Source organism: Hyla sarda, chromosome 1, assembly GCF_029499605.1.
Source record: "Hyla sarda isolate aHylSar1 chromosome 1, aHylSar1.hap1, whole genome shotgun sequence".
Lineage (NCBI taxonomy): Eukaryota > Metazoa > Chordata > Amphibia > Anura > Hylidae > Hyla > Hyla sarda.
The window spans coordinates 126,172,139-126,198,020 of NC_079189.1; the positions used below are offsets into that span (position 1 = coordinate 126,172,139).

The 25,882-nt window shown below is 39.8% G+C and overlaps 1 protein-coding gene across 2 annotated transcripts in view; it reads left to right on the forward strand.

Annotated features, from left to right (window-relative positions):
- Nucleotides 1–25,882, forward strand: part of SH3RF1 (SH3 domain containing ring finger 1) — a 180,752-nt gene that overhangs the window by 136,120 nt on the left and 18,750 nt on the right. The window contains exons 5-7 of one of the 2 annotated variants that reach the window (XM_056560968.1): nucleotides 710–1,006; nucleotides 7,414–7,524; nucleotides 22,101–22,255. In XM_056560968.1, coding sequence (XP_056416943.1) covers nucleotides 710–1,006; nucleotides 7,414–7,524; nucleotides 22,101–22,255 — 563 coding nt within the window. The remainder of the gene's footprint in view (nucleotides 1–709; nucleotides 1,007–7,413; nucleotides 7,525–22,100; nucleotides 22,256–25,882) is intronic. The other variant, XM_056560974.1, reaches the window with a different exon arrangement.

Consider the following 25,882-nt stretch of genomic DNA (forward strand, 5'->3'; position numbering starts at 1 on the left):
ATTTGTGCATGTGTCTGGTTTGAAGAAAAGGAACTAATAGTTGGTCGATACTTAGACAGTGTATTCGGCTGGACAGGCTGGTACATTTGACGATAGTCTGTCCACAGTAAGTTTACACTGTCCAAGCATTAGACGGTTGTAGGTATAAATATATTGACAACTGGTTGTTACTGTTATCTTTTCAAAGACTTTCTGGGGACCTATCCTATTAAGGAAGGTAATAGGATTAAAGTGGTAAAGTTTCTCCTTGAGGAGAGAGGAAACTGGCATGTGGAGTTTTATAGACCCTGTAATGCTCTACTGGGAAAATAATATGCAAAATAGCCTTTCTAAATAAGGAAGAGATCTAGTTTTTTTTAGTGCCATGTATTTGAGATAGACAAAGGGAAAGGTAACACAAAGTTGTCACATTTTTCATATTAGGAACCGCACAATGCTGAGTTCTAATAAAAATATGCTCCAGTATACAAATATATACCTCAACAGACCAGTCAGTAGAGCGGACAGGGCATTCTGCCATCAGCAGGGGAGATTGGCCATAGTGTTATTCCAGAACTTAAGATGGCACCACCACTACTCAGCATTTTAAAGGGTAAAGGCCAGGGTGAGAAGACTTTATTAACACTGTGCTGTGTACTGTTTTTCATTTGTATTTGTTTTTTCTAATAGACGTGCAAGCTCGCTAACTGTACATTATATCTATTTTCAGTTTAATTCAGCCGCTAAGCAACTCATAGAGTTAGACAAGCCCTCAGGAGTGGACTCTGGGGAAGGAACTTCTGGGACAGCACATAGCAGCTCTTCTCAAAAGCACACTGATACCAAGAAGAACACCAAAAAACGTCACTCCTTTACCTCCCTCACCATGTCTAACAAGTCATCGCAGTCTGTTCAGAACCGCCATTCCATGGAGATCAGTCCTCCTGTGCTTATCAGCTCCAGCAACCCCACAGCTGCTGCCAGAATCAGTGAGCTCTCCGGGCTGTCTTGCAGTGCTCCTTCTCAGGTGAGGAAAGCGCCATCTAGTAACACACACACATCTTCCTGTAGAAAACATGTAATATCCTCTATTTCTCAGAATTGAATTTCCTTCTTTTTTCACTAAGTTCCAGATGTGTACATGAGGTAGGCCTCATCCTTTACTAGCTTTATGTTGATAAAAAATGCAGATTAATGGTAAAGGCTTATCAAAATGGACATGCTTTTGTGTGTTGTTTTTAATGGTAATATTTTATATTTAATTGTCTTGTTACTCCAAATGATCATATTGCTCTACCAACTTCCTCCAACGATCATATTGCTCTACCAACTTCCTCCAACAAACCTATTGCTCTTACAACTTCCTCCAATGATCATATTGCTCTACCAACTTCCTCCAATGATCATATTGCTCTACCAACTTCCTCCAACGATCGTATTGCTCTAACAACTTCCTTCAATGATCATAATGCTCTGCCAACTTCCTCCAATAATCATATTGCTCTACCAATTTCCTCCAATGATCATATTGCTCCACCAGATTCCACCAATCATTATATTGCTTCTGCAGCCTACCCCAATGATAATACCCCTCCATCAGCTTCTCCAAATGATTATATTTCTCTGCCAGCTGTCACCAATGATAATACTGCTCTGTCAACTTCCCCTAATGGTTATATTGCTCCTCCAGCTTCACCCTATGATTATACTGCTCTACCAGCTTCCCATAATGATTATACTGCTCCTCCAACTTCCACCAATGATTAAAATGCTTCTCCAGCTCCCACCAATGATTATACCACTCTACCTGCATCTCCCAGTTATTATGCAGCTCCACCAGCTTTCCCGAATGGTTATATTGCTCAGCAAGCTTCCCTAAATGATTATACTGCTCCGCCAGTTCCCCCTCTGATCATACTGCTCCATCAGCCTCTCTCAATGATTATACTGCTCCACCAGTTCCCCCTTTGTTTTTACTGCTCCGCCAGCCTCTCCCAATGATTATACTGCCCTGCCAGCTACCCTAAATGATTATACTGCTCCATCAGCCTCTCTCAATGATTATACTTCTCCACCAGCCTCTCTCCATGATTATACTGCTCCACCAGCCTCTCTCAATGATTATACTGCTCCACCAGTTTCCCCTCTGATTATACGGCCCTGCCAACCTCTCCCAATGATTATACTTGACAGGAAAACTCTTCTCCTGAGCATTTATTTATGGGTGATCCCTATATGCCAATAGTTAGCGAAGAGTCACACACATAGCAGGGTGTGTGTACTTTTTATACAAGCAAATGACACAATCCCATTGGCTAAGAGTCCACTGATGGCTTATGAGGCATCAAAACTTTATTGCCAATCACAGTGTCTCTTTACAATTTGTTCCTTTAAAACACAGCTTACTTATTTCTAACATTGAATAGTTACATCTTACTTGCTTAATAGTTACATCTCACTTGCATCTAACCTTGAGCAATTACCTAGCAAAAACAGGAATAATTATAGGCATTGGTCCAAACTAAAGCAGAAAAACAAGCTTTATAAAGTCAAGCACAATTTTAGAAGGATTTCCTCCATTTCAGATACAACAGTCAAACTGAAAATATTCTTGATTTCCATTTTCCTAACAATACTGCTCCGCCAGCTTTCCTAAATGATTATAATGCTGTACCAGTTCCCCAACTGATTTTACTGCTCCACCAGCCTCTCCCAATGATTATACGGCTCCACCAGCTTCCCTTAATGATTATACTGCTCTTCTAGTACCCCAACTGATTTTACTGATTTTATTTTGTGAGCTGCACATACCCCAATTTTTCTACTTTGATTTTACTGTTCCGCCAGCCTCTCCCAATGATTTTACTGCTCCACCAGTTCCCCTCTGATTTTACTGCTCCGCCAGCCTCTCCCAATGATTATGCTGCTCCACCAGTTCCCCTCTGATTTTACTGTTCCGCCAGCCTCTCCCAATGATTATACTGCTCCATTAGTTCCCGCTCTGATTTTACTGCTCCGCCAGCCTCTCCCAATGATTATACTGCTCCACTAGTTCCCGCTCTGATTTTACTGCTTCGCCAGCCTCTCCCAATGATTATACTGCTCCACCAGTTCCCCTCTGATTTTACTGCTCCGCCAGCCTCTCCCAATGATTATACTGCTCCACTAGTTCCCGCTCTGATTTTACTGCTCCGCCAGCCTCTCCCAATTATTTTAATGCTCTGCCAGCCTCTCCCAATGATTATACTGCACCGCCAGCCTCTTCCAATGATTATACTCTGCCAGTTCCCCCGTCTAGTTATACTGTAGTAATGATTTTTTTAACCCTTTTTTATTCATTTCCAGAATTGGGTAGTTGTTATAATTTAAGGCCGTAGCTTTACTATGTGCCTTCCTTAACTACATAGTTTTCTGTTTTATTGTCTTCCGGTCTCTTGCTCATATTCTTTCTTGAATTGGGCCAACTATGGGAAATGTATTACTTACAAACATATACTGATAGAAAGCATATGAGAGTCTTGTGTTCTGTAATTACTTTAGGAAAGGTCTTTATAATGTGTAACATTTACAGAAGAACAATGTACTTTGATCCGCTGTGAGCTCTACTATAGAGCCATCATTTTCTTGTAATAACACTTAATATTAAAGCATTTCTTGATTCTCCCCGTCCACACTTCTAGCAGGTTTTTTCTATTATTAGTTCCATGTTCAGAGATTGTTTTTTTGCTTTTATTTTCTTTCATTTCTAATGCAGTGATTTGGATTATGTCAATAAAAGGATTATCTGCCTTTGACAATCTCTTTTGCTAGAAGAGTCCCTCAATGGTAAATTGATCACATGGTGTCCTGCTGCAAGGACCACCAACAAACAGTTCTTATGTGGGAGGGAATATGGCTGTAAATGTTCAGTTTTACTGCTGCGCCACCACAGGGGAAGTCAAGTTTAACAGTACCCATGGAATAACTGGAGAGTCCATTTAATGCAGACAATTTTTGTGACTCCCAATTTCCATATAAGGTATTTTAAATCCCTTCACCCTCTGGAGAGGGTTATCTACTAGACTACAGTAGTAGCCCTTGGCTAGTATAACATGGGGCAGGTTGGGGGTTACAGACCACAGAAAAGTTATAATAGTGTACAACCTCAAAGTATATTATTTCCTTTACCTGAGGGTATTGCTGTATGTGAGTCACGGCTTGTTTCAGTGGATTGCCCATTAGACTAGCTTATGACTTGATGGGAATTTATTATCCTGTAGTGAGCCCAGAATATGAGGACATGGAAAAGTATGAGTCACATAGTGATAAATGGTTTGTGTAAAGAATTGTTTTCAAGGTTTGTACCTGAGAGTGGTTCTGTAATTGAAATGTTCACAAATTTTAGCTTTATAATCACATTCATGATTTCTTAGAGGCAGCAGGACGTGAATGCCAAGAGAGTAAAGATTGTTTTTTTTTTTTTACAGTATATAACTTTTTTTTTTAAGTCTTGAAATTTGCAGGAATATTGTTGATATATACAGCAGTTGGAAGATTTATAAAACTTGAATTGATCTAGATCAAATGTGGTATTCCGAAATGACCTGGTTCAGACTTTCAGTACTTATGAGCTGCTGTATACCCTGGGGGTAAAATGTGTGGACACTGTTTTCCTGCCAACACCTCTGCCATGTGACGAACTGTCCAGTTCCTGACAAACAGTGGTGGGAATAGGGAGCATTAGATCATATTGGAAAGAACTATATGACAGCAGCTTATATGTACTGTAAGGCTTGAGTGTTTTACAACAGAGGTAATTTACAAAATTTTCACACATCTTAAAATTTACTATAAAAATTGTGCCCATATATATATATTTTTTGTAATGAGGAACAGATAACCTACATATATATATATATATATATATATATATATATATATATTTTTTTTTTTTTTTATTATTATTATTTTTTTTTTTAATTAGCTATTAATGTATGGTTAAGTTATATCCATCTATAATTTCAATAAGTACAGTAATAAAATCATCACCCATTAGATTCACTTCTTACTTCTAATCAATCAAGGAAATCTACTGTACTGCACTGTATAAATAATCTTAAAGCAGATATGGAGTGGTATATAATGCAAATAGGGGATAAGTGTTTGATTGCGGGGGTCTGACCACTGGGACCCCCTCGCAATCTCCTGCACGGGGCCCCGACCCCAGCATGATGCCGCAGCTGACACCCCCCCTCCATGTTAGAGGCAGAGACGCAACGTTTGTGCATCCCCGCCTCTCCCATAGAACTGAATGGAGGAGGCATGTCTGTCAACCTCTTAGTGAGGTTGACGACACAAGCACTAGTCGGGCAGAACCGGGTCCCTGTTCGAGAGATCGCAGGGGGTCCCAGCGGTCGGACCATCTGCGATCAAACACTTATCCCCTATTCTGCGGATGGGGATGAGCTATATACCGTTTCAAATCTCCTTTAACAGTTATCTATAAGGATTATATCTTTACATATTGTAAACAAATTAATGGTTTGATTTCATTTTGATGTGATAAATTAAATGTTGATCCTTTCAGAGGCATCCACTGCGTCTACAATGGGTGTGCAGGACATTACTTGGATTTTACTCTATGCACTATGGGGGAGATTTATCAACACCTGTGCAGGGGAAGAGTGGTGCAGTTGCCCATAACAACCAATCAGATTGCTTCTTTAATTTCTAAAAATGCCTTTGAAAAATTAAAGAAGTAATCTGATTGGTTGCTATTGGCAACTGCACCATTCTTTTCTACACAGGTTTTGCAAAATTTCCCCAGAATCCATGACTACAAACTGGCCATAGAAATTAGATTTGTTGGTAGATCACTTATGTGGACCTAAAGAAATTATCCACTGGCTGAATGTTGGTTCTACAGATATATTTTATGTTTATTACACATGCACACCACATACCAGAATCTTCTAAAAAAAAATTACACATTTTATTGTTTAATCAAAAATTAGACAGACATTTAATGCCATGTAAAAAAGAGACCAGGAGCTACCAGACAGAAAAGGACAGGAGACCGGAAATAACAAAAAATAATAATAAATCCTCAATAAACAGAAAGATGGCAATTAAATATATAAGTGGCGAGTCAGCTGTAGACTACACAAAATAATATATGCTCTATGGGACTGCATAGAACAATAAATAGCCAATATTGAGAGCGGAGATAGATGGGAGAACATAGACAATGGCCCTGATTTACTATTGTAAACCCAACATGTTTTGTCGGGTTGTGGGTCAGATTCTGTCTGTGCCAGTAGGTGCGCCAGAATAAAAAAAAAAAGACAAATTTTTCTGAAAAAGGGTCTTGACTGCCGGGGAAAGTGGGTGTGGGTGGTAAAAAAGGGTATGTCCCCAACATTTTCACCAAAAAAAAAAAAATGATTTACTAAGGTTTCCACAGAAAATGTATTGGATTTGAGCTGAGGAAAACCAGACAGATCAGAGCAGGTGTAAAAAAAAGTACAGGGAAAAGTGCAAAATTAAAGGGGTATTCCAGGAAAAAACTTTTTTATTTATATCAACTGGCTCCAGAAAGTTAAACAGATTTGTAAATTACTTCTATTAAAAAATCTTAATCCTTTCAATAATTATCAGCTGCTGAAGTTGAGTTGTTGTTTTCTGTCTGGCAACAGTGCTCTCTGCTGACATCTCTGCTTGTCCCGGGAACTGCACAGAGTAGAAGAGGTTTGCTATCGGGATTTGCTTCTAAACTGGGTGGTTCCCAAGACACGTGTCATCAGAGAGCACTTATAAGCTCATAAGTACTGAAAGGATTAAGATTTTTTAATAGAAGTCATTTACAAATTTGTTTAACTTTCTGGAGCCAGTTGATATAATTTTTTTCCTGGATAACCCCTTTAAGGGAAACCTTAGTAAATACTGTGGAAAAAAATTGTAGGTAATTAAAACCCACAAACAAAACTATACAACACTCTTCGTAAATAAGGGCCAATGTGTGCGATGTTCCACAAGTAATGGAATGAACTTACCAACAGGGCTACATGGATTAAGAACGGTGCCACAAGTGAGTATCCAAAAGCCATGGAGGGAAAAAAAAAAAGCATGCATATATCAGGAAAAAAGCTCAACACCTACACCAGTGCACAGGCCCCTATGACATTTCACACCTGCTTCTTCAAATTAGATGTGTTGTTAGATCAGTTCTGTGGACTGAAGGAAATCTACAGATGTATTTTATGTTTATTACACATGCATAGACATATGGAAAATTATTATTGGACTTTTTAAAATAAGTGTTCATTTATTAGTGTTTCTCATCAGGGATATTTTTTAAATTTTTATTGGCTGTTGCTTAAGCATATTTCCATATGTTAAAAAAACAAGTCTCCTGAAGCCTAATACGTTTATTTATTTGTGTCTTATTTCTGTCAGGTCCATATCAGTACTACAGGGCTTATTGTGACCCCTCCCCCGAGCAGCCCTGTAGTTAGTGGCCCTGCATTTACATTCCCAACGGAATTCACCTACCAAGCTGCTCTGGGAGTAAGTAGTAGGCGTTAAGTATTTCTGCTCTGGGGTGAATTCTGAACCTTATCTCTCTCTTCCCTATAAACTAGTGGTGAGATTATGTTCTATGGCTGTAAGCAACTGGGCTCTCTTTCTGTCCTCTCTTTAAACTGGGCATCAGCCTTTTTTCTTTCTGCCCCTTAAGTACCCAGAAAACCTTTTCCCTTTTTTGCCTAAAATTTAAGGTCGCGGGTCCATTTTCCTTATCTCTTATAGTTCTTCGCTAAATTTTAAACAACTTGAACTGATGTTGAAAGAAACTGGGCTCTTCATCTGTCTTCTCTTAAAACTGTTCATAAGCTCTTTTTCTTTCTGCCCCTAAAGTACCGAAGAAACCTTTTCCCTTTTTTGCCTGGACTTTATGTTGCGGGTCCATTTTTCTCTTCTCTTATTGTTCTTCACTAAATTACAAACAACATAAGCTTGCATTGAACATGTTCTTTTTTTTTGTGAACATAGTGGGGGACATTTATCATTGTTTGTTTTGGTAAGCGAGTTCTATTGGCTTTTTTTTTTGTTCCATTGCTTTGCTTTATGTGTGACATATTGATCATACTATCACAGGGGGTTTATAAATTTGGCTCACATAAGCAAAACCAATAAAATCACTTTGGAATACCATTTTCTTAGCACACATAAGCAAAAAAAAAATAAATGTATGTGTGTTTATAAAATTTTTTCCCACTTTTTCCCCCTAAATGTACTCTTTTTTTTTTTTTTTTTTCTTTTTCATTACAGATAAGTCTATCCTGTGGGCTACTTCAGATTTGGTGGAGTACGATGACCAGCATTTTTTTGTTTAAAATTAACAACATTTTGTAACAAGGGCTTGTGGGGGAGTGTTTTTTGGGGAATAAAATATTTTAAAGATTTTTTTATTTTTTTAAATTGATTTTACAGGCTTAGTAGTGGAAGCCGTCTTATGGACTGCGTCCATCACTAAGACAGGGCTTATTGTTAGCCCCAAAAACTGCTAGCGCTAACCCCGATTATTAACCCGGTACCCACCGCCACAGGGGTGTCAGGAAGAGCCGGTACCAACAGGCCCAGAGCATCAAGAGCATCAAAAATGGCGCTCCTGGGCCTAGGCAGTAACTGACTGGCGTTATTTAGGATGGGAAGGGCCAGTGACAATGGTCCTCGCCCACCCTGATAACGTTAGGCTGTTGCTGTTTGGTTGGTATCTGACTGAGAATAAAAATACAGGGAACCCTATGCGTTTTTCTTTTATTATTTAATTATTTATGGGGGAAAAAAACGCATAGGTTTCCCCATATTTTTATTCTCAGCCAAATACCAACCAAGCAGCTACAGCCTGACGTTACCAGGGTGGGCGAGGACCATTGTTACTGGCCCTCCCCAGCCTAAATAATGCCAGCCTGTTACCGCATAGGCCCAGAAGCGCCATTTTTGAGGCTCCGGGCCTGTTGGTAGTGGCTGTTCGATTGGACCCCTGTGGTGGTAGGTTACGGGGTAATAATCGGGGGTTAGCGCTAGCTGTTTTTGGTGCTAACACTAAGCCATGGCTTAGTAATGGATTCTGTCTATAAGACTGCTTCCACTACTAAACCTGTAAAAAAAAAAAAATCTTTTTTAAATGTTTAAAAAACTTTTAATCCAAAAAACAGTCCATCACAAGCCCTTGTTAACCATTTTATTAACATTAAACAAAAATAAATAAATAAATAAATAAACACTGCTCATCGTTGTAGTCCACAGGATACATGGATCTGTGAAAAAAAAACAAGGAAAATAGGTTAGTGCATTTATTGTAACCCATCCGCACATTTCCCGCCTGCACCGCATGACTAAAACTCCCAGCATTCCCTTACAGTAAGGACATGATAGGAGTTGTAGTCATGCAGCATGGCTGAGGGGAGATGTGCAAGCGGGTGAAAAGCTTGTCACCTGCCTCCACTGCATTACTACAACTCCCAGCATGCCCTTACAGTAAAGACATGCTGGGAGTTGTAGTCATGCGGCACGGCGGGTGACAAGCTTGTCATCCGCCCACTCAACTAACACACTCCCCTTGTTTCGCACAACTACAATTCCCAGCATGTTCTTACAGTAAGGACATGCTGGGAGTTGTAGTAGTGTTGTGCGGGCGGGTGATAAGCTTGTCACCCTCCTGTACATCTCCTACCCACTCGTCCCACCGTGCCTGTGAAAATGAAAGTAAAAAAAGTTGCACAAAAAGTCTTACCTGCAACTTTTTGTAAATGCTGTCATAGGCAAATTTGTAAGTCAGATATGACTTTTTAAAGGGGGTTTGCGACTTTTCTTTGCTTACGTGCAACTTCCACTATGATAAATCCTGGTCACTGCAAAGTAAAACCTGAAAATTGCTTATGTAGGGCTTATTGGTATTATTTGCTAACCCACAAAAGTCGCAAAAAAATTAGCTTAGGCGCATGTGCGACTTTTTGTGCGACTTTTGTAAGCAAAAAAAAGCTGCTTAGTTCCCTTTTTCTCTGTGCTCTACTACTCAGAGGAAATTGAAGATTGTAGGCTTTAGAGCCTAAGAGGGTTGTAATGTGCCCCTGCTCTTTGAGGAATCAACTTAATATATATTTTGTAAAATAAAATCTAAATAAATTTTGAATTCCCCACAACTTCCTCTCTTTGGTGGGATTGCTGATGATAATCATAGTTTATGAGGCTGGGGAGCATAATGCATCTCTCAAATACATAAGCTAGAATACCTCCAGCATTAGATTGAACACCCACAGTCAGCATTCTACCTGAAGTACACCATAGATTAGTCTTTTTTTTTCTCTTTTAAAGAGTTTTAAAACTCAGAGGAACTATGATATTACTGTACACATATCCACATTACAATTTATATGATAATTTCACCCAGACATTAAAGTAGAAATGCAAAAAATACACTGAAAAATTGCAGCCTCACAGATCAGCTCTAATTTTGCATATTGTAAAATGAGACCAGACATGTTGCTAGTATTAGCTAATATCTCTAGCACTTCTTTGCAGTTGATTTTATACACGTCCCCACAGATGTGCCAGTAAAAACTCTATAGTCTTATATACCTGCATCATTATCCTCCTGGATAATGCACTGACCAAAGAACTATCTTGTTGCTTTATTTTCATTATCATGGAGGTTTGGGCTATGTTGCTTAGAATACCTACCAGTGATCACTGCTGTTAGTATGTTACGTTACATGTGTATATACTCTGATCACTAACTCACAATTTCATTGACATTAAAAAGAAGGAATTGAATATAAAATGCACAGCAGAAAATTGCTAAATATTTTAGGGAATATACCCATTTACATAGGTGTCTAGTGGGGGGGCAATCAGACACTTATGCCCTATCCTGCATATAAGGAATAAGGTTTAATGTACTGGGGTACCCCTTTGAAAAAAATGACTTTTTTTTTTCCCGGTCTACTTATATTATAGTTTCTCTCTACATTATATATTTTTTAATTTAAGCTGTACACCTGTACTTCTCTATTCCAGTCCTCAAGGGTCCCCAACAGGTCATGCATTCAGGGTTACTTAATACATCAAGGTTTATAGAAGTTTAGTCAGTGAATCTGGCTTTCTCTTTATTGGATTATTGTCATAATAATTATTACAAATATTTAGTTTTAGAGTGCCATTAGTTCCAGGGCACTGTAACTAAAATAAGAGGTTAAAATACATAACATTACCAACTCCATCGCAGCCCCAATTTTAGGAGGGGTGAATGATCAACTGTCAAAGCAACACCAACTGGCCCAAAGGGCACCAAAGCACCCCTAGTAAAACCTAACTTTTAACATGTACAACTAAATAGACAAATGAGAAGTGGTCAACATTTATATGTGAATACCAATTAAAACACTCAAGCAGACACCAGCATTAACCAATGCCTATAAAAGGGACTAGTGATACTGTTTTTATGAGACAATTCCCTATAACGCACTAACTGTCTCTATCTCATGTGAATTTTGGTTGCTGAACTCTACCTAAGTTATACTGGAGTATGTGAGCTTTTTAAAACACAGTGGACATATGCCCTGTGAACATAACATATCACAAAAGCAAATATAGTAAACATAAATGAAGTAAATGAAAGACTGGTACAAAGGGTGAGAGGACCCTGTCAGCGAGGGCTTTATTCTCAAAGTATGACATTTTGGGGGCCGGTGAGGACTGGCGTTGACGAAGGCTGGACATGTTGTTTTACTTTTTTCACCTTCAAACACAGTGTGGTCTTGGCCCAAAAAGCATGCACCTGGGTAGAAGGCCAAGATTACACAATGTACAATGAGTATTTACCCTTTAAAACAGATTTACTGGTTGGGTATAAAAGAATTGTTTTTGGCTTTAGTATTTAATAACCAGTATAAGATAATTTCTGAAAGTAAAAAATGATGGCTGTTTCCATACAGAACAGCAAACCAACCCTGCCTCACCAGAAATGGATCTCCACATGTTATTAAAAATATTGGATACCATATTACAGCTTTAACCGGTACTCCATTGCCTTTTGTGCCTTTAGGTTACACAGAGTCTGTATAACTTAAGACGTGCAAGGGTTTCACGGGTCCGATGGCATTGAGTTTACAGAAACTGTCATTCTCATATCAGAAGAATTATTAATAATAGGGGCCATCAAAGACTCATAAGCGGATCATTTGCTAGAGGAAGTAAGTGCAGCGGAGAGACTAGACTAAATTAATAAGCAGAGAGCCTGCATGCAATTATTGTATTACATGAACTATAACCATTAATTCCTGCCAAAGGAGGCTATAAAAGATCACAGGGCTAAGTAGTGCTGAGCTACAAAGGAACTGGAATTTGCAAAATTAAACGTTAAGTAAATCTGTAAAATAGCGTTTGTTATACAGACAGAGCTTTTTATGTTCCATTATGCTTATTTACTGTCTAATGTTGTCTTTGGCTTCTGAAGTCTTCTGTCCAAGTAAAATATATAGGTTGAGCTGCTGTATACAAGACAATTACTCAGCTGTGTAAAAACTGTACATAGGAATTACAGAGCTATTCCAAGTGAAACATACTTTCACATGGATGCAATAAGTATTAACATTTCAGTAATATTTTCCAGCTGCATACATTTGATATAATAGAAGAAAGTCCGGGGAAGTCCTGGTCTATTGTTTAAAACTTAAAGAAGGGACTATCGTATGTATTCAAATACCACCTCATCTGAACAGAGAACTCCATGGAAGTCCACTGTAGCATCATACTTCAGCATATAGAAGCAGTGTACACTCCAGATACCAAAAAGACATGCCAGATACCGGTGAACCTTTTTAGGGAGAGAAAGGGGGGATTAAGACTATAAATTTGTGTCAGGGAAGGTAAATTTTTAGCCTGATCCAAGATGGAGGTAATAGTGGGGTTTTGGCAGAAAGTTTTCATAGAACGTTACCTTGTCCCATGATACATCAGTACAGGGACAATATGGTATTACAGTCTGTTGTTGTACATGTACCCTTCTGTATGTAGTAAGTTGTATTCACATGTGAAGGAAGAGGAGTGCGGCTCTGTACAGTGGTGCCATATCACTACAATGGTGAGATCTCCATATTATTAAGATATGGCTTCTATGGGAGAAACAGTATGGATCACTGCTTAGTTTACTTTCTGTTGGATTCATATTTAATATCTAACAAAGTAAAAGATGAAATGATAGCCGGCACTCACCAGTCTTCTTAAAATTCTTCTTTATTATACTCACATATGAGGTGGGTAGGGAACAGACGTGGGGTGGGGTTACATAGGCAACAAAGCACCGTTTCGTGCAGCACTGCTGCACGAAACGGAGCTTTGTTGCCTATGTAACCCCCCCACGTCTGTTCCCTACCCACCTCATATGTGAGAATAATAAAGAAGAATTTTAAGAAGACTGGTGAGTGCCGGCTATCATTTCATTTTTACTTTGTTGGATATTCATAAACGCTTTCAACTAGCCAGAGCACCACTGTCACCACATCGCCCAGAGAGACTGCAATAATTCTCCGCATACACAGTGCCGTATGCATATCTATTACATGAATTCATATTTAATATGACTGCAAATCTTCTTTATGTGGTCAGTTCCATGGATGGCATTGGGCTCCACATTACTTGCTGTATGGCTGACACTGCTCAGGTTAGTTTCTCTCCTGCTCCTACAGTTCACTTGGTTTGCTCAATATGGATTGCAGTATTTCACCACTGTAATTATTTTTCAGCTGTGCCCTGTATGTAGAATAATTACAAAGAAAAGGAAGAAAGGAGGACAAGAGAGGTTTCCTTAACTACAGTGCACTCCGGGATCTATAATTCAGCAGTTTATTGTAACTAGACAAAAGAAACCTGTAATAAGTATAAAAGAACTGAAGCACAAAAACAATTACAGATTACTCCAGGACAAAACCCTTGGTGTGTTTGCCGAACTACACAGGTCATACTTTAAAGTGTTCCTCTCTTTTGGAGGTACACATGCTTTATATTATTGAATTGCATTATCTACAATTTTCTAATAGACGCACATTTGTTGAATTGCTTCTGTGACAAGTGGGAGCAATTTCTAGGGAGCGCCCCTGAAGCCTTTACATGATGTCCTCTGCTGTTCATGGTGGTCTTTAGGATGAGTATATAGTGCCTGTTCAGATCATTGTAGAAAAGTTAGTTGTAATTGGCTGTAGGGACGGTTTGGGTATTTTGATGTAGCTATAGAGTATACAAAATATTTGGCAGAAAATTTGGCCAATAATCTGATGTTAATCTATTGGAATTGGCAGAATTTTTGCAAACAGGAGAACCTGATATCAGGCAGGTTGCTTCTTAGTCCATTTGACCTTAATGATACTACAAGACAGGCAGCTTTAGATTGGTATGGTGAACACTTATCCCAGTCACACCATTGAAATCAGGATTAGATGGGTACTCCGGTGGAAAACACATTTTTTTTTTTAAATCAACTGGTGCCAGAAAGTTAAAATTTGTAAATTTCTTCTATTTAAAGATCTTAATCCTTCCAGTATTTATTAGCTGCTGTATGCTCCACAGGAAGTTGTATTCATTTCTGGAAGCCTGAAACCTCTCCTGCTCTGGAAAGTTCCTGACGTGGACAGAGGTGTCAGCAGAGAGCACTGTGGTCAGACTGAAAAGAACTCAAGAAAAAAATGCAACTTCCTGTGGAGCATACAGCAGCTAATAAGTACTGTAAGGATTAAGATCTTAAAGTAGAAGTAATTTACAAATCTGTTTAACTTTCTGGAACCAGTCGATAAAAAAAATAAAAATAGTTTTCCACCGGAGTACACCTTAAAGGTATAGTCTAGCCTGAAGCTATTAATAGATATCATCCTTTTAGCTAGTGAATCAAGACTGAGGGGGCAAAAAATTATGAAAGTGAAAAAATGATGAATTTTTCCAGCTCAGTTTCATTTTTCCAGAGAAGTGTCTGTCAGAAGCATTGTCGGTCAGCCTTAAGTGGTTATACTAGTTTTGTAATATTATAGTTTATGGCTAAGCTTAACAATTATGATTAGTGGGGGTCTGGAAGTCTTAAGGACCCAGGGCGTACCTGTACGCCCGTGGGAATATCGATCAGCAGGCACCCCGTGCAAATGCCCAGGGGGGGGGGGGGGGTCATCAGACCCACCTCATGTCGGCGATCGGCGCAAATCGCAAGTGAATTCACACTTGCGATTTGCGCCGATTCCAGGTCATATAGGTCTATGGTGACCTGGAATATAAGGGGGATCACGGTTGTCTAAGACACCCACGATCCCCCTGTAGCGATAGGAGTGAGGTGGCAGAGGTGCCACCCCTCCTATCTCTACTATTGGTGGTCTAGACGCGACCACCAATAGCAGATCGGGGGCGGGGGGGGGTTTACTTTCGTTTTCCCCGTTCTGCCCAAACACAATAGGCGGGGCAGAACGGGGAAACGAGGGGGACCGAACGCCGGAGATCAACTTACCCATTGGTGGAAGCTGCGGGACGGTGGAAGCTGTTGCAAAACTACAACTCCCAGCATGCACGGTCTGTCAGTACATGCCCCCCCCCCCATGTGAACGTAGAGGGTACATTTACACGGACAGGTTTACAGTAAGTTTCCTGCTTCAAGTATGAGCTGCGGCAAATTCTTCTCCGCGGCGCAAATTTCTAGTGGGAAGCTCACTGTAAACCTGAAAAAAAAAATTCACAAAAATGCTGGTGTTACCCAAAATTTTTCATTTTCACAAGGAAAAATAGGAAAAAAGCCCCCCAAAATTTGTAACCCCATTTTTTCTGAGTGAGAAAATACCCAATATGTGGATGTAAAGTGCTCTGCTGGCGCACTACAATGCTCAGAAGAGAAGGAGCACCATTGGGATTTTGAAGATAAAATTTGTCCGGAATTGAAGGCTACGTGTGTGTAGAGCCAGAACAAACTACACCCCTCACGTAATGTAATAAGGGGTACAGTGAGCATTTACGCCCCACAGGTGTCTGACAGATTTTTGGAACAGTGGTCCGTGCAAATGAAAAATTTTATTTTTCATTTGCACAGCCCACTGTTACAAAGATCTGTCAAACGCCAGTGGGGTGTAAATACTCACTGCACCCCTTATTAAATTCTGTGAGGGCTGTAGTTTCCAAAATGGGGTCACATGTGGGGGGGGGGGTCCACTGTTCTGGCACCACGGGGGGGGGGGGGGGGCTTTGTAAACGCACATGGCCCTCGACTTCTATTCCAACCAAATTCTGTCTTCAAAAGCTCAATGGTGCTCCTTCTCTTCTGAGCATTGTAGTGCACCAGCAGAGCACTTGACATCCACACATTGGGTATTTCCATACTCAGAAGAAATGGGGTTACAAATTTTGGGGGTCATTTTCTCCTATTACCCCTTGTAAAAATATAAAATGTGGGGGAAAACCAGCATTTTAGTGAAATTTTTTTTACACATTCCAATTTAGCAAAAAGTCGTCAAACACCTGTGAGGTTTTAAGGCTCACTGTACCCCTTGTTGTGTTCCTTGAGGGTGTAGTATCTAAAATAGTATGCCATGTGTTTTTTTTTTTTTTTTTTTTTGCTGTTCTGGCACCATAGGGGCTTCCTAAATGCGATATGCCCTCCAAAAACCATTTCAGCAAAATTCGCTTTTCAAAAGCTTCTCTTCTGAGCATTGTAGTGCGCCAGCAGAGCACTTGACGTCCACACTTGGGGTATTTCCATACTCAGAAGAGATGGGGTTACAAATTTTGGGGAGCAATTTGTCCTATTATCCCTTGTAAAAATTTAAAATTTTGGGGAAAACTAGCATTTTAGTGGAAAAAAATAAATAAATAATTTACACATCCAACATTAACAAGAAGTCATGAAGCACCTGTGGGGTGTTAAGGCTCACTGGACCCCTTGTAACGTGTCTTGAGGGGTGTAGTTTCCAAAATAGTATGCCATGTGGAGGTTTTTTTTGCTGTTCTGGCACCATAGGGGCTTCCTAAATGCGACATGCCCCACAAAAAACATTTCAGAAAAACTCACTCTCCAAAATCCCATTGTCGCTCCTTCCATTCTGAGCCCTCTACTGCACCCGCCATACACTTGACATACACATATGAGGTAGTTCCTTACTCGAGAGAAATTGGGCTACACATTTTAGGAAGATTTCTCTCCTTTTTCCCCTTGTAAAAATTCAAAAACTGGGTCTACAAGAACATGCCAGTGTAAAAAATGAAGATTTTGAATTTTCTCCTTCAATTTGCTGCTATTCCTGTGAAACACCTAAAGGGTTAACAAACCTTTTGAATGTCATTTTGAATACTTTGGGGGGGTGCAGTTTTTATAATGGGGTCATTTGTGGGACATTTCTAATATGAAAACCCTTCAAATCCACTCCAAAACAGAACTGGTCCCTGAAAAATGTTGATTTTGAAAATGTTGTGAAAAATTGGAAAATTGCTGCTGAACTTTGAAGCCCTCTGATCTCTTCCAAAAGTAAAAACATGTAAACATTATGATGCAAACATAAAGTAGACATGTTGTATATGTGAATCAATATATAATTTATTTGGAATATTCATTTTCCTTATAAGCAGAGCGCTTCAAAGTTAAAAAAAAAAATGCAAAATTTTCAATTTTTTCATGAAATTTGGGAATTTTTCACCAAGAAATGATGCAAGTGTCGACAAAATTTTACCACTAACGTAAAGTAAAATATGTCACGAAAAAACTGTCTCGGAATCAGAATGAAAGGTAAAAGCATCCCAGAGTTATTAATGCTTAAAGTGACAGTGGTCATATGTGCAAAAAATGGCCGGGTCCTACAGTGAAAATTGGCTGGGTCCTTAAGGGGTTAAAGGGGTACTCCACTGGAAAATATATTTTTTTTAATCAACTGGTGCCAGAAAGTTAAACAGATTTGTAAATTATTTATATTTAAAAATCTTAACCCTTCCAGTACTTATCAGCTGCTGTATGTTCCACAGAAAGTCATTTTCTTTTTGAATTTCTGTTCTGTCTGACCACAGTGCTCTCTGCTGACACCTCTGTCCATTTTAGAAACTGTCCAGAGTAGGAGCAAATCCTTATAGCAAACCTATCCTGCTCCAGACAGTTCCTAAAATGGACAGAGGTGTCAGCAGAGATAACTGTGGTCAGACAGAAAGGAAATTCAAAAAGAAAAGAACTTCCTGTGGAGTTTACAGCAGCTGAAAAATACTGGAAGGATTAAGATTTTTAAATAGAAGTAATTTACAAACCTGTTTAACTTTCTGGCACCAGTTAATTTAAAAAAATTTTTTTCCAGTGGAGTCCCCCTTTAAGGCCCTCATACACTATAGTCATCCACAAACCCAACTAACTTTGGCAAAACAGGCTTACTGTCTAAAGTGTATGAGGGCCTCCCAACTCTCCTCCGGAAGATAATGTTGGGGGGGGGGAGAAAGATCAGACATGTTGGATTTTAACTGCCCAACCCTTTTGTTATTAAGAAGTTAAAGGGGTTGTGCGCTGCCCTGACTTTCAGAGCTCCGCTCACAGCGTCCGGAAGTTCATTACTCCGAACGCTGTGTGCGGACTTCCGTGTTCGCGGCCGCCGGACGTGACGTCTCGCCCCGGCCCCTCATGACATCTCGCCCCGCCCCTCGTGACGTCTCGCCCGCCCCTCGTGACGTCTCGCCCACCACCCTCGTGACGTCTCGCCCGCCCCCTCAACGAAAGTCTAAGGGAAGGGGGAGCGACCGCTGTCACGCCCCCTTCCCATAGACTTTGGTAGAGGGGGCGGGCGTGACGTCACGAGGGGGCAGGCGAGACGCGAACACGGAAGCCCACACACAGCGTTCGGAGTAATGAACTTCCGGACACTGTTAGCGGAGCTCCGCAAGTCAGGGCAGCGCACAACCCCTTTAAGCTGCATATGCAGCTTTTCTCTGTAGTGAAAACACATGCACATGCCGAACATTTTTATTCTTGCTTAGCAGGTAAATTGGAGCACTGTATTATTACATAGTAAGTATTATGTGAAAACCCCTTTAGGGTTTGTACACACATGCAGATTTTCTGCAGTTTATTTTGGAATTTGACTTCCTTATTGTGGTTAAAAGATATTTCAAACTCTGCAACTAATCCGCAAAACAACCTGAAACATTTCAGATGTGTGAGCATACTCTTAAAGGGGTACTCCTCCCCTAATCATCTTATTCCCTATTCAAAGGAGGGGTCTGGCCTCTGGAACTACCTGTGATCTCCGTGCAGGTACCCATCAAGCCCCCTCCGATTGACATAAATGGAGGGGACGTGTTGCGATGTCACAAAGGGGGGAGGGCGGGTTTGTTGTAACGTCATGTCCACAGATGCCCACACCAAGCATTCATAACATAATGTTCAGAAAGCCGGGAGATTGCGGGGAGTCCCTTTGGTCTATGGTTGCATCAATGAGAATGTGTTAAACAATATCACATCACAGTGAGTACACACTAGATTATTAGGATTCTCTATGTGTTTCCAGTGTATTTGATACATAGGTTTATAGCCTTAAAGTAAGCATACACCTGGGCTCTTTTTATTTCATGGTTTGTCTCTGGATAGACTCTAATGTAGAAGAATGTTTAACATTTACCCATTACAGAATAGTATTACACCATACAAATGAAAGACTTTATCACTTGTAGGAAAATAGAAGCGCACAGGAATTCTTTATACAGAACGGCTTTGATTTATGTGCCAGATCTGTCGTCAGGGGCTGAATAGAGCCAGTCACCTATCTGCTAAAATTAAAGCTACATTTGTCTATCAGTATCCAAAATACTTGAGCCCATTCCAGGCTGCCTTGAATGTTGGCTTGTGGATCACTGCAAATGTTCCCAAACAAATCTAAACAGGAAGAATAATGACTGGCTCTGACTTTAACCCCTGAATTGCGGCAACTGTTAAGGGAGCACAACTGATATTTTGGAGGTGTAAAGCTTTCATGAACATAAATGGCTATTCCAAATTGCCAATGTGCAGAACAGTGTACGCAATGCTGTTCTCTTTTATATAGTGCATTCCTTTTATTTTTATGACTGGACCATGCAAGCAACGTGTGCTAGAAAAAAAGCGGCAATGATTTTTAGAATCACATAGCCAAATGCAATTATCTTCTCTTAGACTATGCAGTCGAGAAGAAGACAAATTTAGTCTAATACAAAAGCCCCGAGGTGTTGAGCTGCTATGTGGATTAGAATATTTTATCTCCATTATTATTTTTACATAATGTATCATTCGGATTTCCTTAATTAGATTTAGCCTTTTTTCCCCTCTTTTTTTCAGCACATTGGTGAAGATGTAGTGTGGAATTAGGCTTTGTGTCCTTTGTTTGGCATTGCCTCTTGAGTCTGGCTGCTGAGACTCTTAAAAGGCTGCCTGATGCTTTATGGATTACCATCTCGCAACCGTATGACCGTTTTTCAAAGAGAGTCTTACGTGCTTTTTATGTGGTTTCTATCCTCTGTACCTGTACATTTCAAAGAAGGAAATATTTAATAGTTACTAAAACACAACAGAGTAAAGTGAGTGTATGAACAGTAGCCTGGCTGCAGATCAAAGACGACTGCTTGTTTAGTCCTTGATGCCATGGTTTCAGGTATGGTGCAGTTGAGGTCCCTTGGTTTTAAAGCTGGTTTCAGAATACTTGACGTATTCATGGAGTAGGTACGGTATTTATTTCAGGTATTTCAGTATCGCTTTTTCAGTAGCAGTGACAAGCAGTCTTATTTCACTTAATGGAAATATGTTAGATCTATTTCTGCAAAGAGCTGCAGCTTTTAGGGTATAAAAACAAATGTTACCTTTCCTTGAACTGATGGTGGTTACTAAACTTATAAAATTGCCTTTTATTTCTGCTACCCCTCACCTCCAGCCCCTCCTTGATCATTCAAGAAGGGCCTGTGAGGTGAAAAAGAATTAGGAGGCATGCAAGGCTGTGACACTTGAGCAGCTTGGCTCTGCCTCCTTGACACTTGAAGGTAAGAAATAAAAAGTGGTTTTATAAGTTTGAGAACCACAATCAGCTTCAGGAAAGGTAAAAGTTGCTTTTATATCCTAACAGCTATCCAAAAGTGTCTGCAGCAAATACAGCTGACAGATTCCCTTTAAGGGTTGCCGTCAGTTGCAAGAGCAAATTTGTACACAAAGGAATAGCTCCTTGGCCTTCTGCTTAACCATCCCATGTGTAATAAAAAGTGTGTAATTTACTTCCTAATGCAGCAGCTACACCCACTGTTACATCCTGCGTATACATATCTGATAGCATAGGCTGTAATGAAAATCCAGAAACACTGTATTGTATCTGTAGTATTTTATGTTTCTTCAATAAAAATGCAAGAAATCTTCACTGAAGGAGAAAACATGAAACTTCTCCAAGGAACCCTATAAACATGTTTATCAAGCATTAGATAAACATAGTTGTCTTTTTCCAAAAATTGCCCCACTGTTATTTTTAGGTTGTGGGTGGTATTACAATTCAGCTCAATTTACTTCAGTAGAAACTGAGCTGCAATACTACACTCAAATGTTCCGCTGTTTCTGGAAGAAAGCAGTTATGTTTTTCTAATCCAGGGTAACCCCTTTAAAGGGGTACTCCACCCTTAGACATCTTATCCTTCTCTCCAAAGGGATAAGATGTCTGCTCGTGGGGGGCCCGCCGCCGGGACCCCCGCGATCTCTCTTGCGGCACCGCAGTCATCTGGTGCACAGAGCAAACTTTGCTCCGTACCTGATGACTATGTGATGTGGCGTGGCGTCGTGACCATGCCCCCTTGTGATGTCACGGTCACGCCCTCTCAGTGTAGGTCTATGGGAGGGGGCCCGACGGCTAAACGAACACCAGGTGTTACAGGGAGATGACGCGGTCCCAGCGGCAGGACCCCCGCGATCAGACATCTTATCCCCTATCCTTTTGATAGGGGATAAGATGTCTAGGGGCGGAGTACCCCTTTATCTTCATCCCCACCATGGCCTTTTTAGCATAATTTATACTAACCCTCTTATCATCCTAATCTAAAAGTTCTTGTAGAGTAGCCATAGTTTTTAAGTGTTTTTTTTTTTCTTTTAGGATTTGAATCCTCCTCTTCTTCCTCCTCCACCCTTGACTGCTGCTGTTATTGTCTCCACAACTTCTGCGGCAACATCTTCTACTGCTGGACAGAGATTGGCTGGTGGTCCTGCTGAACAAGTTGCACACCTAAGGCCGTCCACTCGACCAAGTGTGTAAGTATTTAAGGGCCCAATGTTGAAGTGACAGGCCTAGTATTTCAGACCTATACGTATAAACTGTATCTACCATTGGTGATATTCTGGTTAGAAGCAATTCTCAACCGTCCACAGTTTTCAACTGGGGGATGGGGTTGGGGTTGGGGTTTATATCACCTATCCAGTGAATATGTAATAATTACTTATAAGCTGAATACCCCTTTAGGATTCTATTGTGAATCCAGACTACTACAATACCCTGCTTGTGGAATTTCCTGTTTCAGCCTTTTATTATTACATCCTCCCTTTTACAAGTGTCTAGAGTTTATGATTAAAGCTCCATCAACTCCTTCATTATTTAGCAGCTTCACTGTCCTTATTGCACTTGGCTACTTGTTCATATATGGTTAATCTATATTTCCACTTCCTATCTTTGAAGATGTGTGGAAATGTTTCTATGACCTGTGTATATAGTTGAAATGCATAACGGTCAATAGAGAACTATACTGTATAAGCAGATAAGTCAGGTCTCTTGTGCTACCCTAGTTAAAGGGCAAGAAAGGCTAGTAGGGAAGATACAGAGTGATTGACAGCTTAGGCTTCTTTCACACTGCCGTTGTGCTCCATGCAAAAATGGCCATTAGGCTCTCTCTTTTTTTTTTCCCTCCCTTTAATGGAATTTATCAGGAGAGGGCACAACGGGCAACAACTGGTCCCGATGTATTCCATTGACTATAATGGGATCTGTCGGGTGCCGGTGTTATGGTGTATGTTTAAATAAAAGACATTGTGATCTTCCAATACGCCCTGATTGGTGGTTTGCATCTGGGAACTGGGATTTTCATAATTTGGGATTGCATGTACAAATCAGCTGACCAAAGCTCCACGCTGGAAGGCTGCACCACCGCTTCTTCATGCCTACATAAGCAGTTGTGTCTTTTTACACAACTCCAAAAGGTGCTCCATAGAGGATCCTTCTGCCCACCTCTGCTTATAGACATACTACCCTAAGAGGAGATCTGCTATTTTATATTAGTTATATCTGCTAGGGTAGCAGAGGTAACCAGATATAATATAATATCTGTAAAGTAGCAAAATAATCAGTTGTATAATAAGTGTTGTAGTTTGTAAATAGGCTGGTTTTACCATATGAAGTCTGCACATGATAATTCTAAAAAAACAGTGTTTCTTACATCATTGATGAATACTATATCTACTTGATCACACTGAAGATTTAATGCAATATGTGCCATGTGAATATCCTGTATGTATGATCCGTATGAAATGGAATTGTTGCCACGTTTTCTCCACCAGACCAGAATTTTAATGTCTAATCGTTGGAGCTTGACTTTTTTCTTTTTTTTTATCATGAAAGCAAGAAGATTTCCTTTTAAGTAGTTGACGCAGAAGGGGGGGCAACACATGGAAAAGATTGAACGTTCTGCGCAATGTAAATCACTGCAAACCTACTATATTAACTTTTGAGTAGAAATGTACCTGTTCATCATTGGTCTGCATAGGAAGACTATTATCTTGAGCTTGGTTTCTTTTAAAAAGCTCGGCCATATGTATGCTATGATTATTAAACATGTGTTTTTAAAGGACTTTTACACCCTTTGAAGGGGACATTCTGGTCTCTTCTGATATTATGATAATATTGGAAAAATAATATTGAAGCGTTCCTTATGACAAATATATTAATCATTAAATGGGTTAATAGGTTTATAAGCCTCAATTTCAAATATCCAAGGTAGTTCATTTGGTCAAGACCCACATGTGGACCTGGCAATTCGGTGCATTACACAGTTCGTTTAATTCTGTAGGCTCCATGTAATGCTTCATGTTACCTGGAGTGGTGCTTGTGCATTCCAACCACAGATTAAGGTCCTTAATGTGCCCCTGTCATTTTCAAAAACTTTTTACATGTCACTGAGACATGTCAAACCTTTTGATCAGTTTCAGTCGATATTTAGACCCCTACTGATTGCTAAAACAAGCCTAAATAATTGTGTGGCTCCCCGGTACGCTGCCTATTTCATCTCTCGCTGCAGGAGATGGGCTCCATATTTACATAGGAGCCTGTCTTCTGCAGCAAGATGGAAAAGGCAGCAAGTCGGGGAGTGAAGTGCTTTGCTTCTAGAGATTGGTGGAGGTTTCAACACCCAGACCTTGACCCTGTCTCTATGACATGTCAAAAAGTTTTTGTGAAAGACAGGGGCACTTTAAGAGATCCTTTTTAATGGGATTGTCCAAATTGAATAACTCATTTAATGTAAACCTTTAACATTAAAATACATCTTAGAATATGCCCATCAGTTGATTTATTTTTAAGCTATGGTAAATTATCCATTCTAGCAGAATTGATATCAGGAGTAATTTTTTTTTAACCTGTATTTTAGTATGTTACAGTGGCCGGTTCATTTTGTTTTTTAATATTATTCTTTGCCTTAATCTGGGGATTTGCATTTGCGAATCTGCAGTTGTGGATTTTGCTATGCAATGCTTGTGATTTTTTTATTGACATGTCAATAAAATGATTGCCATGTAAAAGCCGCAAATGCACATTTAACAACTGCTGATCCGCAGTTGTAGAACCACAACTGTGAATCTGCAGCGATCAGATGAACTGGTGACAGAATGTTAAACAGATTTGTAAATTACTTCTATTAAAAATATTAATCCATTTGGTACTTTTTAGCAGCTGTATGCTACAGAGGAAATTCTTTACTTTTTGAATTTCTTTTTTGTCTTGTCCACAGTGCTCTCTGCTGACACCTCTGTCCATGTCAGGAACTGTCTAGAGCAGCATAGGTTTGCTATGGGGATTTTCTCCTGCTCTGGACAGTTCCTGATATGGGCATCAGGTGTCAGCAGAGAGCACTGTGGACAAGACAAAAAAAAAAAATTCAAAAAGTAAAGAATTTTCCTCTGTAGCATACAGCTGCTAAAAAGTACTCCAGACTGCACTTTCTGTGTTTGGACCTCGGTCGTATGAGATGGGGGAAAATGTGCTCTTGAGCTTTTTTTAAGCACAAATAAACCATAGAAAACGTAATTTTTTTAACCAAAGTTTATTAGATTATATTTTTTTATTTACCATAAGGAATGCAATAGCAAACATTTATTTTAATTAGAGTTCCCATTTAACTTTCTGGCACCATTTCATATAAAAAAAAAGTTTTCCACCGGAGTACCCCTTTAAAGAGTTTGTCAAGAATAAAAAAAACTCTTAACTCTATACCTGTCCAAGGGTTGTGTCTGGTATTGCAGCTCAGCTCAACTGAAGTGCCATAGGCTGAACTGCAATGCTATACACAACCCATGGACTGCCTTGGCACTGTTTCTGAATATAGAAGACAGTCATGTTAAATTTAGGCCGATGCACCTTCTTTCCAAGGATCAGAGGAAGTCCTGGCAGTCAAACACCTAACAACCAGGAGGTGATGGGATAATCTACCTACAGTCATGGGCGTAAATGTTGGCACCCCTGAAATTTTTCTAGAAAATGAAGTATTTCTCACAAAAAGGGATTGCAGTAACACATGTTTTGCTATACACATGTTTATTCCCTTTGCTAAATCCAAGGAAAGAGTGTACAGAGAGGCACTCGTAGATGAAAACTGCATTTTATTCAGGTATGGTAAC